The following is a 14,704-nucleotide window of genomic DNA, read 5'->3' as shown; positions in this document are numbered from 1 at the left end:
CTCATACCTTTATTGCTTTAAACTTTGTCACATCATTATCTGCAAAGTGCTTCAAAACATGTCGGGCAGAAAATCCAAAAGAGCAGAGTCCGTGCAAGATTGGCCTTTCAAACCCTGTGAAGAGCAACCAGTGATATCTATGTATTTTATTATTAATCTTTATAGGTGCCTAAGAAAATTTGTTTACACTAGACAATAGGACAAGATAATGAATTGTGCTATGGTTTTCTTACATTATATTTCATTTTTCATTAAAGTGCGTCTCTTTTCTTATTTATGTAAATTGCTCTTGGGTCTCCCTTACAGTAAAAGGGGAAACCAGACGTGGACTCCTTGCACACATGTCCCTAGAGAGTTGCAACTGCACCTCACTGACGAGGCCCACAGAAGGCCGAAACGTACGTCTTCAGAGAAGAATTGCCTGGTATTTTGGCGCTGAACTGTCATTGGGCAGGGTCAGACTGATATGCTACAGGATATTTTTTCTCTGTGAAAAGGCTAACGCCTAGATTTAGAGTTCTGCGGCCAAAGGGGTGCGTTAGCTACGCGTGCTTTTTTTCCCCCCGCACCTTTTAAATACCGCTGGTATTTAGAGTTCACAGAATGGCTGGGTTTTCAGTGCGTTAGGCTCCAAAAAGGGAGCGTAGAGCATAATTTAACGCCACTGCAACTCTAGATACCAGTGGTGCTTACGGACGCGGCCAGCTTCAAAAACGTGCTCGTGCACGATTCCCCCATAGAAAACAATGGGGCCATTTGAGCTGAAAAAAAACCTAACACCTGCAAAAAAGCCGCGTTCAGCTCCTAACGCAGCCCCATTGTTTTCTATGGGGAAATACTTCCTACGTCTGCACCTAACACTCTAACATGAACCCCGAGTCTAAACACCCCTAACCTTACACTTATTAACCCCTATGGTGCCGCCCCCGCTATCGCTGACACCTGCATATTATTATTAACCCCTAATCTGCCGCTCCGTACACCACCGCCACCTACATTATAGCTATGTACCCCTAATCTGCTGCCCCTAACACCGCCGACCCCTATATTATATTTATTAACCCCTAATCTGCCCCCCACAACGTCGCCGCCAGCTACCTACACTTATTAACCCCTAATCTGCCGAGCGGACCGCACCGCTACTATAATAAAGTTATTAACCCCTAATCCGCCTCACTCCCGCCTCAATAACCCTATAATAAATATTATTAACCCCTAATCTGCCCTCCCTAACATCACCGACACCTAACTTCAATTATTAACCCCTAATCTGCCGACCGAATCTCGCCGCTACTGTAATAAATGGATTAACCCCTAGAGCTAAGTCTAACCCTAACACTAACACCCCCCTAAGTTAAATATAATTTAAATCTAACGAAATAAATTAACTCTTATTAAATAAATTATTCCTATTTAAAGCTAAATACTTACCTGTAAAATAAACCCTAATATAGCTACAATATAAATTATAATTATATTATAGCTATTTTAGGATTAATATTTATTTTACAGGTAACTTTGTATTTATTTTAACCAGGTACAATAGCTATTAAATAGTTAAGAACTATTTAATAGCTAAAATAGTTAAAATAATTACAAAATTACCTGTAAAATAAATCCTAACCTAAGTTACAATTAAACCTAACACTACACTATCAATAAATTAATTAAATAAAATACCTACAATTAAACCTAACACTACACTATCAATAAATTAAATACAATATGTACAAATAAATACAATGAAATAAACTAAAGTACAAAAAATAAAAAAGAACTAAGTTACAAAAAATAAAAAAATATTTACAAAAAATAAAAAAATATTTACAAACATCAGAAAAATATTACAACAATTTTAAACTAATTACACCTACTCTAAGCCCCCTAATAAAATAACAAAGCCCCAAAAAATAAAAAAATGCCCTACCCTATTCTAAATTAAAAAAGTTCAAAGCTCTTTTACCTTACCAGCCCTGAACAGGGCCCTTTGCGGGGCATGCCCCAAAGAATTCAGCTCTTTTGCCTGTAAAAAAAACACATACAATACCCCCCCAACATTACAACCCACCACCCACATACCCCTAATCTAACCCAAACCCCCCTTAAATAAACCTAACACTAAGCCCCTGAAGATCTTCCTACCTTATCTTCACCCTGCCAGGTTCACCGATCCGTCCTCGGAAGTCTTGATCCAAGCCTCGGAAGTGTTGATCCAAGCCCAAGCGGGGGGCTGAAGAGTGACGTCCATCCTCGGGCTGAAGTCTGGATCCAAGCGGCGACTGAAGAAATCCATCATCGGGCTGAAGTCGGAAGTCCATCATCGGGATGAAGTCTTCCATCAAGCAGCATCTTCAATCTTCTTTCTTCCAGAGCGGAGCGGAGCCATCTTGTTCCCAGCCGACGCGGATCCATCCTCTTCTAACGACGCCTACTAGCCGAATGACGGTTCCTTTAAATGACGTTATCCAAGATGGCGTCCGTCGAATTCCGATTGGCTGATAGGATTCTATCAGCCAATCGGAATTAAGGTAGGAAAATTCTGATTGGCTGATGAAATCAGCCAATCAGATTGAGCTCGCATTCTATTGGCTGATCGGAACAGCCAATAGAATGCGAGCTCAATCTGATTGGCTGATCGGATCAGCCAATCGGATTGAACTTCAATCTGATTGGCTGATTCCATCAGCCAATCAGAATTTTCCTACCTTAATTCCGATTGGCTGATAGAATCCTATCAGCCAATCGGAATTCGACGGACGCCATCTTGGATGACGTCATTTAAAGGAACCGTCATTCGGCTAGTAGGCGTCGTTAGAAGAGGATGGATCTGCGTCGGCTGGGAACAAGATGGCTCCGCTCCGGAAGAAAGAAGATTGAAGATGCTGCTTGATAGAAGACTTCATCCCGATGATGGACTTCCGACTTCAGCCCGATGATGGATTTCTTCAGTCGCCGATTGGATCCAGACTTCAGCCCGAGGATGGACGTCACTCTTCAGCCCCCCGTTTGGGCTTGGATCAACACTTCCGAGGCTTGGATCAAGACTTCCGAGGACGGATCGGTGAACCTGGCAGGGTGAAGATAAGGTAGGAAGATCTTCAGGCGCTTAGTGTTAGGTTTATTTAAGGGGGGTTTGGGTTAGATTAGGGGTATGTGGGTGGTGGGTTGTAATGTTGGGGGGGGGTATTGTATGTGTTTTTTTTACAGGCAAAAGAGCTGAATTCTTTGGGGCATGCCCCGCAAAGGGCCCTGTTCAGGGCTGGAAAGGTAAAAGAGCTTTGAACTTTTTTAATTTAGAATAGGGTAGGGCATTTTTTTATTTTGGGGGGCTTTGTTATTTTATTAGGGGGCTTAGAGTAGGTGTAATTAGTTTAAAATTGTAATATTTGTCTAATGTTTGTAAATATTTTTTTATTTTTTGTAACTTAGTTCTTTTTTATTTTTTGTATTTTAGTTAGTTTATTTCATTGTATTTATTTGTAGGAATTGTATTTAATTTATTTATTGATAGTGTAGTGTTAGGTTTAATTGTAGGTAATTGTAGGCATTTTATTTAATTAATTTATTGATAGTGTAGTGTTAGGTTTAATTGTAACTTAGGTTAGGATTTATTGTATAGGTAATTTTGTAATTATTTTAACTATTTTAGCTATTAAATAGTTCTTAACTATTTAATAGCTATTGTACCTGGTTAAAATAAATACAAAGTTACCTGTAAAATAAATATAAATCCTAAAATAGCTATAATATAATTATAATTTATATTGTAGCTATATTAGGGTTTATTTTACAGGTAAGTATTTAGCTTTAAATAGGAATAATTTATTTAATAAGAGTTAATTTATTTCGTTAGATTTAAATTATATTTAATTTAGGGGGGTGTTAGGGTTAAGGTTAGACTTAGCTTTAGGGGTTAATCCATTTATTACAGTAGCGGCGAGATTCGGTCGGCAGATTAGGGATTAATAATTGAAGTTAGGTGTCGGCGATGTTAGGGAGGGCAGATTAGGGGTTAATACTATTTATTATAGGGTTATTGAGGCGGGATTGAGGCGGATTAGGGGTTAATAACTTTATTATAGTAGCGGTGCGGTCCGCTCGGCAGATTAGGGGTTAATAAGTGTAGGCAGGTGGAGGCGACGTTGAGGGGGGCAGATTAGGGGTTAATAAATATAATATAGGGGTCGGCGGTGTTAGGGGCAGCAGATTAGGGGTACATAGCTATAATGTAGGTGGCGGTGGTGTACGGAGCGGCAGATTAGGGGTTAATAATAATATGCAGGGGTCAGCGATAGCGGGGGCGGCAGATTAGGGGTTAATAAATATAATGTAGGGGTCGGCGGTGTTAGGGGCAGCAGATTAGGGGTACATAGGGATAACGTAGTTGGCGGCAGTGTACGGAGCGGAAGATTAGGGGTTAAAAAATTTAAATATAGTGGCTGCGATTTGGGGGGACCTCGGTTTAGGGGTACATAGGTAGTTTATGGGTGTTAGTGTACTTTAGAGCACAGCAGTTAAGAGCTTTATAAAGCGGCGTTAGCACAGAAAGCTCTTAACTACTGACTTTTTTCTGCGGCTGGAGTTTTGTCGTTAGATTTCTAACGCTCAGTTCAGCCACGACTCTAAATACCGGCGTTAGAAAGATCCTATTGAAAAGATAGGATACGCAATTGACGTAAGGGGATCTGCGGTATGGAAAAGTCGCGCCTGCAAAGTGAGCGTTAGACCCTTTCCCGACTGACTCCAAATACCGGCGGTAGCCCAAAACCAGCGTTAGGAGCCTCTAACGCTGGTTTTCACGGCTACCGCCCAACTCTAAATCTAGGCCATAGTATGCTAAAAGAACGTGCACCCTGAGTTGCAAGAGAAATAACAGGCATGGATGTTATTCTAGAGAAGAATTGCCTGGTATTTTGGCGCTGGACTGTCATTGGGCAGTGTCAGACTGATATGCTACAGGATATTTTTTCTCTGTGAAAAGGCATAGTGTGCTAAAAGAACGTGCACCCTGAGTTGCAATAGAAATTAACAGGCATGGAAGTTATTCTAGCTTTTGTTCTGTCTCAGCTCAGTGCGTCTCTCTCTTTTCTTATTTATAAACACATTATATATATAAATATATATATATATATATATATTCCACTGTTTAAAAGGCATGAGAATGTAATTTTATTTAAACAGTACTTTGTGATAAGCTACATAAAAATCAATAAAATTACAGTCTTGCATACATAAATGTTCTAACTGCAAATCCAATGCTGTACAAATGTTAAAATGAAGCAGGAATTATTTTATCTAGGAAACAAAATCATGCTGGTATGTCATGGACACATATGCTACATTTGCAGCTAGTCAATAATTTATTATGAAAATATAGTATCTATAATAAAGTGGATTTAGTTGCCTAAATTACGATTAATGACCTAAAGCGTAATAATTACTGAATTGAATTGTCAGCTACATAGATGATTTTGTATGTTTCAGATACATTTTAATGGTGTTATGCTGCTTGAAATGTGAAACCGCAGTGAAACATAATTTAGGCGAAGGGGGGTGGGTGCATAGCCATATTATAGAAGCCTTAAAGGGCCATTATAGTTATAAAAAACAAACAAAAAAAAACATGCTCTAGTTTGTTAGGAGATGTAGTTTTAATACTATCGACCATACACTACTGTGTGTTTAACCCTTGTAAAGTGGTTAAAGTGACAGTAAACGGCAATCAGATCTTCTGTTCAAAAGCGCTTCGCGAACACGCCGTCTAATCCAGTGACGTGCGGTAAGGTCAGAGGCTTGTTGTGAGGCACTAGATATGATACGCCGGAGAAACACATATACCGCGGACCACAAATACCCCCAACAGGTTAGGTTTTAATTATTGCTGAACCAGTGCACAGGTGAAATAATCAGCTGATGGATAAGAGCAAGTTGGTAACCACTGTGTTACTGATCAGCTGATTACTTCACCTGTGCACCGATTCAGCTATAATGAAAACCTGGCCTGTTGAGGGTACTTGAGGACCATGGTTGAGAAACACTGCACTAAAGCAACAGCTCATCTTAAATGTGTTGATTACCTGGAGAATTAAGCACACATACTCTGCTCACTGACAATGCTCATTCACACAATTCTGTGGCACAGTGCCAGTTACTAAGCAATTAGAATGATACACAATCTCTTCTCTACTCACTACTGTGTTGAAAAAAGAAAAATAATTTACCATACTAAGAGGTGCCACAAATCCACTCCTAGTTTCCTATTATGAGTGAAAGAAGCTGAAAAAGACATTGCATGCAGCCCTGCTCAATGGAGCACACATAAACTGCCCTTGCCTTACTTTTAGCCTAACAAGGGATTGCTATATAACGTTTAAAAGGTGCCTAACCCAATACCAGCAGATAAAACCATGTAGTAAAGTGATAAATATATCTCCAGCTCCAATATATTGACCTCCTGCATTGTATTACTCACTAAATAAAGGATCTTGCACTGTATTGTGCAAACTGCAAAGCTTAAAGGGACACTGAACTCAAATTTTTTTCTTGCGAGATTCAGATAGAGCAAGCAATTTTAAGCAACTTTCTAATGTACTCCTATTATCAATTTTTCTTTGTTCTCTTGCTATCTTTATTTGAAAAAGAAGGCATCTAAGTTAAAGAACCAGACAAGTTTTGCTTCAGACCCTGGACTGCACTTGTTTATTGGTGGATGAATTTATCCACCAATCAGCAAGAACAACCCATGTTCACCAAAAATGGGCCGGCATCTAAACTTACATTATTGCTTTTCAAATAAAGATACCAAGAGAATGACAAAAAATGGGATAATAGGAGTAAATTAGAAAGTTGCTTAAAATTGGATGCTCTATCTGAATCATGAAAGAAAAAATCTGGGTTCAGTGTCCCTTTAAGGTAACCCATCTGCTACTGAGAAAAGAAAGGCCAGAGCAAAGTGTGTACTCCTGCCAACCTGTGCAAAATCAAATACATAATGTTGTACAAAAATATTGTGGCAGGTGCAAATAAAATGCAATCAATCAAAGACTGATGCCTAGTGCAGTTTGCACTATTAGGCTATGTAGCTGGATGATTCCTACTAGTACCATGTGGGTTAAATAGTTGAATAACCAGAGATTATATACTGTATATAAAAAAAGTCTGTCTTAGTGTCTTAAACCTTATTTCTGTGGTAAAATTTAACAGCTCAGTGATGTCTCTGTAAGTCTTGCACAGATATCACTGAGCAATTAAATTTTACCACAGAAATAAGGCTTAAGACAGGCTTTTTATATATAATGTGTGGTTATTCAACTATTTATTAACCCAGTAATGGTAGTAGGAATCATCCAACTACATAGCCTAATATTGCAAACTGCACTAGGCATCAGTCTTTGATTGATTGTATTTGCACCTGCCACAATCTTTTTGTACAACATTATATATTTGATTTTGCACAGGTTGGCAGGCTTGCACACATTGCTCTGGCCTTTCTTTTCTCAGTAGCAGAATGCAGAATGATACTTGGTTAACTTAAGCTTTGCAGTTTGCACAGTGCAGCATGTACAGTATTTGCAGATTTTGCACTGCTGGCTGCCCCACATAGCCCAACCCTGGTGGTGTAGTGTAAAAAACACCAATAATTAACTTAGACCCTAGGCCTAGACAATAACAAAGCAAACCCAGCAATGATTGAAATGCAATCAGTATTATTAACAAAGAGGCTCAGGCTATGGGTGTCAGACAGACTGTCAGTGAGTGTACTGGGTGCCTACTGCCTATACGAGATATAAATTGTATTGCCCATATAGGCAGTAGGCACTCAGTACCCATAGCTTGAGTCTCTTTGTTAAAAATACTGATTGCATTGCAATCATTGCTGGGCTTGCTTTGTTGCTGTCTAGGGAAAGTGCTTATAGGCAAAATGTTCTTAGTACGTTTACAGATGACATAAAACATTTTATATTTTAAAAATCGTGACCATCCACTATCCTATAATATAAAAGGCCAAGTGTGTTTGTCCGAAGCTGTCATGCGCAGGACAAACACACCTGGCCTTCAACAGACTAACCTCCTGGCATTGTGGGCAGACCAGGCGTGACACGCGGGGCCGGACGTGATGCGGGCCGGGCCGGGTGTCTGTGAAAGAGAGAGCTCAAAAGTGGGGGGAAAGAGAGAGCAAAAGAAAGGGGAGAGAGAGCGCAAAAGAGAGGGGAGAAAGAGAGCAAAAGAAAGGGGAGAGAGAGCAAAAGAGAGGGGGGGAGAGAGAGCAAAAGAGAGGGGGGAGAGACAGCAAAAGAGAGGGGGGAGGGAGCAAAAGAGGGGGGATAGAGAGAGCAAATGAGGTGGGATAGAGAGAGAAAATGAGGAGGGATAGAGAGAGAGCAAAAGAGAGGGGATAGAAAGAGAGCAAAAGATGGGGATAGAGAGAACAAAAGAGAGGGGGGGATAGAGAGAACAAAAGAGAAGGGGGATAGAGAGAACAAAAGAGAGGGGGGATAGAGAGAACAAAAGAGAGGGGTGAAAGAGAGAAACAAAAGAGAGGGGGGAGAGAAAGAGCGCAAAAGACAGGGGGGAAAGAAAGAGCAAAAGAGAGGGGGAGAGAATGCAAAATAGGGGGGATTAAGAGAGAGAGCAAAAGAGGGGGGATAGAGAGAGCAAAAGAGAGGGAGAGAGACAGCAAAATAGAGGGAGAGAGACAGCAAAATAGAGGGGGTAAAGATCAAAAGAAAGGAGAGAGAGAGAGCAAAAGAGGGGGGAGAGATAGAGCAAAAGAGGGGAGAGACAGCAAAACAGAAGGGGGAGAGGGCAAAAGAAAAGGAGGAAAGAGAGCAAAAGAGGGAGGAGAGAGAGAGAGCAAAAGAGAGGGAGAGAGATAGCAAAAGAGAGGGGGAGAGAGAGCAAAGGAGTGGGGGAGAGAGAGCAAAGGAGTGGGGGAGAGAGAGCAAAGGAGAGGGGGAGAGAAAGAGCGCAAAAGAGATGGGGGAGAGCGTAAAAGAGAGGGAGGAAAAGAGAGGGGGAGAGAGATATCAAAAGAGAGGGGGGAGAGAGAGAGAGCAAAATAGAGAGAGGGGGAGAGAGAGCAAAAGAGAGGGGTGAAAGAGAGAGAGCAAGGGGTGGAACCGCTGTACTGCAAAAAAATGGCCAGTGTACACAGGCTTTAGGACTAGTACATAATAATCTGCTTAAAACGTAGTGAATCTTTTTTTTCTTCTTCTTAAAGGGGCATCCTAAATATTAAGACCCCATCACTGCATTTTAGTTTTAAACAAATGCATGATTGCTTGTGTGACTGTGAAATGCACCTGCATAAGTAAAAATGCATATAGTAAAGGCAATCAGTTTCATTCCAAGCTTTTAGGGTGTACTGGCACGTGGAGCCTCTAGATTGATAGATATGCTTTTTTGCACAAGTGTTTTAAACAATTTGTCTCTTGAGAAAGCTGATTGTTTCTGCGTTGGGTTGTATGATACGTACTTGATAGTTACAAGCCACCGCAAATTAACTGAGCAGGCATGCTATCTAAAAAGCTGGTGCACACTGCACACTCTATTTGGATATGCTCCATGTTCGACCCTTACAGTAAAGAGTCTCACTGGAACATTTTGTACTTGTAGATTTCAATGTTGGCTACAATCAATGTCCCTTTAAGACGATTCCATATACACCGTGACCGTCACCAGATCTGACCATAGTAACTAATTAATTTGATTTTCAATTTAATTTCCCTAAGACTTAGGGAAATTAAATTGAAAATGAAATGAATTGCACATTTGCAATGGACTCACTCGCGTTTAGAACATCATATAATAATTTACAATATAAGGACCCCTTCAGCTTAATATGAACATGTATACAGGGACAAATGAAACATAAGTCATATAAACATATCTGTTTAACTGGGGAACACAAGCGAAGCACATCTGAGTTAACTATACTAGCAATATTAGCTAGAGCTGTATTTGTCTCTGCATAACATTGAGAGCTAATGATTAAACTTAAAATACATGAGTGTAATTCCCCAGACCTCGGACTATCAGGCCTTCTGCCTATCTCAGATCAGGGGTCATTAATCATCATGATGGAGTCGGACTCAGCTGCCGATGTTTTTGTGACTGAGTCTGTCCTGCTCACCTGGCTGACTCTGTAACTGACAGCGCAGTGTAGGTATTAGGTAACAGAGACCAGAGTCCACACCTCTGAGTCACTTTCACTTCTCTTTGAAGAACTTTGCTTGCAGTAGACGAGCAGCTCAGTCAGTTTATCTACTACCGCTGTCTCACTCACTGACTCTGCCGCTGAAGTGCACGGTAACGGCTCTATTACATGTCACGTCACGTGACTCGTCTCACTCCGCAGCACTCTCTTTTCCCACCCAGTCTGCTGGCTACTAGATGTAAAGATCTAAGAGAGGAGAGAGCGGGCCGCTGATTGGTTCCCGATTGGTTCGCCTCATTAGGAGCGGTATGGGCTGCGAAGAGACTTAAATGCCACTGGGTGGCGCAGTCTCTAGCGGCTCATACAAAAAGTCACAAAAACATCCATGTTGCACAATAGAGGGGGAGCTGAACGGCTCACAGCCTCTCCTTCTTTGCGCAATATGGATGCAAAGCAGCATAGTAACTGTTTGAGAATGGTGGCGGGGGCAGGGAGGGTCTAGGGCAGAGCTTTCCAAACTTTTTATGTTGGTCACACACTTTTTAGACCTACATCATTTCGCGACACAGTAATTCAGTTGTACTAGCAAAAAGGAGGTTAAACTAACTTGTTTTAAGAGATACAGACACATACATGAATTATATAATAATGAAATGTATTTACAAGTAACAGTAAGTATGTGCAAGAATTAAAAAAAAGTTTAATAACATCAATAGCTACTTACTATTTTAATGGGTTGATGGGATGAACACAATTTCTGAATATTTGGTGTAATATTAGGTAAAGACACTCGCATATCATCATCAAGCATTTCTTAAGCTTCCATTTCCTATCCATATATCAAGAGCAGGAGCAGCAATGCACTACTGGGAGCTAGTTGCACAAAAACCCCACTGACTTCAGATCAGCATTTAAGCTGTAGCCCTCAGAGCTCGGTGAGTCCGACTGACTACTGCCCGCGCTGCAAACACACTGCTCTCCCACTCCCTGACTACACATGCAGTCACGAGCCAATTAAGGAGACTACACATGCAGTCAGGAGCCAATGTGCCACCAATGGGAATAGTTTCAGTTTCCACTGAGCTGAGCCAATAGGTTAAGATGATCTGTGTCCCCCTAGGTATCAATCACGTGTCAACCATGTGATATGCGTAGCAGGCAGGCGGAAAGTCAAAAACCAAAAAAAAAAAAATTTAAAAAAAATTTGTGCTGAAGCAGGGACACACCTACACACTGCTGCCGACACACTAGTGTGTCCCGACACACAGTTTGGAAAGCACTAGTCTAGGGGGTACCTTGACTACAATTTTTATATATATATATATATATATATATATATATATATTAACTTTAAAAAAATTTTTATTTGAACATAATAAAAAGAAGTGTAATACACACATAGGACTGGTGAGGCGCTGCATCACCTGCCTCCTATGACGACACGTCACTAGTCTAATCACAGCATGCCCGATTGCGCTATTGAGCTAAATGTAGCTCGCTCCCGCTACCAGACTAGAGTGGGAGCGCGCTACATTTAACTCAATAGCGCATTCAGGCACACTGTTATTTGTGCGCCCTCAAATCGCTTTTGAAAAGATCTGATTAGAAGAGCCTGGAGAAGAAACGAGGTAAGTGTAACTTTGGGGGATAAAATCTCTAAAATATTTTGTTTTTTCAATCTGTTGCTAAGATAATGTTACACTCTGTGCAGAATTATGTAACATAATTTTTAACATATACTGTCCCTTAAAACATACAGTAGAAGTGCAGTTCGGGACCCCCGGAACACTGCTGGTCCCTAGTGAAAACCGTCCCTGATACAATCAGTAGAGCTAGTTGTACGTATGACTCACTGATCCAATCACTGGTGGTTTCTGCTCAGGACCAGAAGTGCCCTGTAAGGTTAAACACAGTAGTGTAGGGTTGATATTCTTACAATTATATGCTCTAACAAATTAGAGCATGTTATTATTTTGACTAGTATGGCCCTTTAAGGGCCACGTATAAACTTATGGCTATTAAACATATAACACTTTCTAAAAATTCCCAGTGGCACAGGGCCATAGTTTGGCAAAGTTTCAGCGTACTGCCTTATCTACTGTTCTCTCCAACTTGTTTGCCCACCCAACAGAAGTTTCCAAAGCGCTCATTTTAAGTTTTTCTCCTGGGAACATAAAAATGATGTTCACATTTTTACGACAGCAGGGCTGATGCATAAGCAGCATTTTCACATCTGACAGGCCAGTTTTTTGTTTTTTCCATTTGTAAACTCTGATGTCTCGCTTATACGTCATCTCCTCACTTCTGCAGCTCAAATAAGTGTTTAAGTATTACTATGGTTTTGTTTGTTAGTGGCTTTGTGTAACTGATGTAAGCTATGTCCTAGGCAAATACTGGGTTTGATTTACAGCATCTCCTATGGAAAAAAGGAAGGTTATAGTCCCTCGTACGGTGACTGTATAAGCTGTGTTAAACTTTGCACAAAAATAATAAAAAATACTTTAAAATTTGTAACATTATTCTAAAATTGCTTCAGATTTATTGACTTGAAGGGTTCTCCTATTACCCAAGAGGCTGAGAATAAGACTTTGTTTACCTAAATGAGATTTCTAGCTTGACCTCTGATCGACTTACTGATTCGACTGCTCATGCTTCCTTAAAAATGGTAGCCCTCACAAAAAAGATCCTTTAAAAGTGATTATCAGTATATATGAGATTGAAAAGTGTTGATTATGCTTTAGCATGTCAATCCAATCTAATTTTATTTTTGATAAATGATCTTCCCTAGTCCAAAGCAGCATTATTAATTCCTTCAAAGATGCCTTCTCTTTTACAGATCCTTTTAATGGACAAACTGTGTAACAAAAAGTTTTTATTTATTTTTTGTCCTTTCTATAACCCAGTTGTTCCTGGTATAAGCACTACTTTGGTAGGCAATGCCGGTACAGTGAAAATATGTTGCTTGCCCAGTCTTGCAGTGTGAATACTTATCCATGAGTTGAGAAAGGTAAGCTTTGTGGTTGAAAAGTTGGATATTTGGGTAATCATCTAAGAGCAATTTTATTTCAGGAAGTTACTATCACTAGTCATTTTGTACACAGTCAAGCATTTTTCAGAGCTTGCTGTTTAGGATAACAGAGCTTTTAGGTTTTAACCTTCTTTTCTTCTAAAGGTCGTTTAAATAAGAACATCAGACTAACAGGATTGTTTCTCCATAATTTTCACAGGCTAATTTGTATAAGCTTTCAGATTTTCATTTTTAAGTAACAAATTATATCAGGAAGATGTTCATGATGAAATGAATTTAAAAAAATAGCTGGTTTGACTCAATCTACAAACAAGTTGAGAAGTCAATTTTTTTTCTTCACAACTGAATCAGAAACATATAAAGTCCCATTTTTTTGTATATCGTGCGTTTCACTGGAATTCCAAGGACTATGTTTGGGGTTAAATTGGCCTATATTTATAAAAGCGTCAACTGTGCTGCATTCACCGGCACCAATACGCTCGCCTAACATCGCTGCTGCGGACCTGAATACATTCCCCAAAGTTACCAAAAAAGCTGTTAAAAAGCCACGCAACAAGTACGGCGCGATGAGCAGCGGACTGCTGTTAACTAACAGTCATCGATCTCGCTGCTCTTCGGCTTTTTCCCAGCTTTATTGGTATACTGTACGGCATGTTTTTTAAATATTAAAAGGGAAAAAAGGGTTTTAGAACTATAGCAGTAAAATAATGTTATATAATTCTGCACTATGTGCAGAATTATATAACATTATTTTTAGGTTTACTGACACTTTAAACTAATTACATCTAATCTAATAGCCCTATCAAAATAAAAAAGCCCCCCAAAATAAAATGCGAGCTCAATCCTATTGGCTGATTGGATCAGCCAATAGGATTGAAGATCAATCCTATTGGCTGATTGCATCAGCCAAAAGGATTTTTTCTACCTTAATTCCGATTGGCTGATAGAATTCTATCAGCCAATCGGAATCGAAGGGACGCCATCTTGAATGACGTCACTTAAAGTGATATTCATTCAGCAAGAAGATGTCGTTGGAAGAGGATGCTCCGCGTCGGATGTCTTGAAGATGGACCCGCTCCGCGCCGTCTGGATAAAGATAGAAGATGCCATCTGGATGAAGACTTCTGCCCGTCTGGAGGACCACTTCTGCCGGATTCGTTGAGGACATCTTGCCGCATGGATGAAGACGTCTCCCGGTAAGTGAATCTTCATGGGGTTAGTGTTAGGATTTTTTTAAGGGTGTATTGGGTGGGTTTATTTTTTAGGTTAGGGCTTTGGGCCTGCAAAAGAGCTAACTGCCCTTTAAAGGGCAATGCCCATCCAAATGCCCTTTTCAGGGCAATGGGGAGCTTAGTTTTTTTTGTTAGGGTTTTATTTGGGGGGTTGGTTGTGTGGATGGTGGGTTTTACTGTTGGGGGGGTTGTTTGTTTTTTATTTTTTACAGGTAAAAGAACTTATTACTTTGGGGCAATGCCCCGCAAAAGGCCCTTTTAAGGGCTATTGGTAGTTTAGTTTAGGCT

The 14,704-nt window shown here is 40.2% G+C and overlaps 1 protein-coding gene across 2 annotated transcripts in view; it reads right to left on the bottom strand.

Moving 5' to 3' along the window:
* HSD17B4 (hydroxysteroid 17-beta dehydrogenase 4) overlaps positions 1-14,704 on the bottom strand; it is a 790,821-nt gene that overhangs the window by 189,619 nt on the left and 586,498 nt on the right. For both annotated transcript variants that reach the window (XM_053701594.1, XM_053701593.1), the window contains exon 20: positions 8-114. In XM_053701594.1, the coding sequence (XP_053557569.1) occupies positions 8-114 (107 nt within the window). The remainder of the gene's footprint in view (positions 1-7; positions 115-14,704) is intronic.

This window comes from Bombina bombina, chromosome 2 (genome assembly GCF_027579735.1).
Source record: "Bombina bombina isolate aBomBom1 chromosome 2, aBomBom1.pri, whole genome shotgun sequence".
NCBI lineage: Eukaryota > Metazoa > Chordata > Amphibia > Anura > Bombinatoridae > Bombina > Bombina bombina.
The sequence above is the reverse complement of the archived record's forward strand: the minus strand, read 5'-3'. Positions and strand labels throughout refer to the sequence as shown.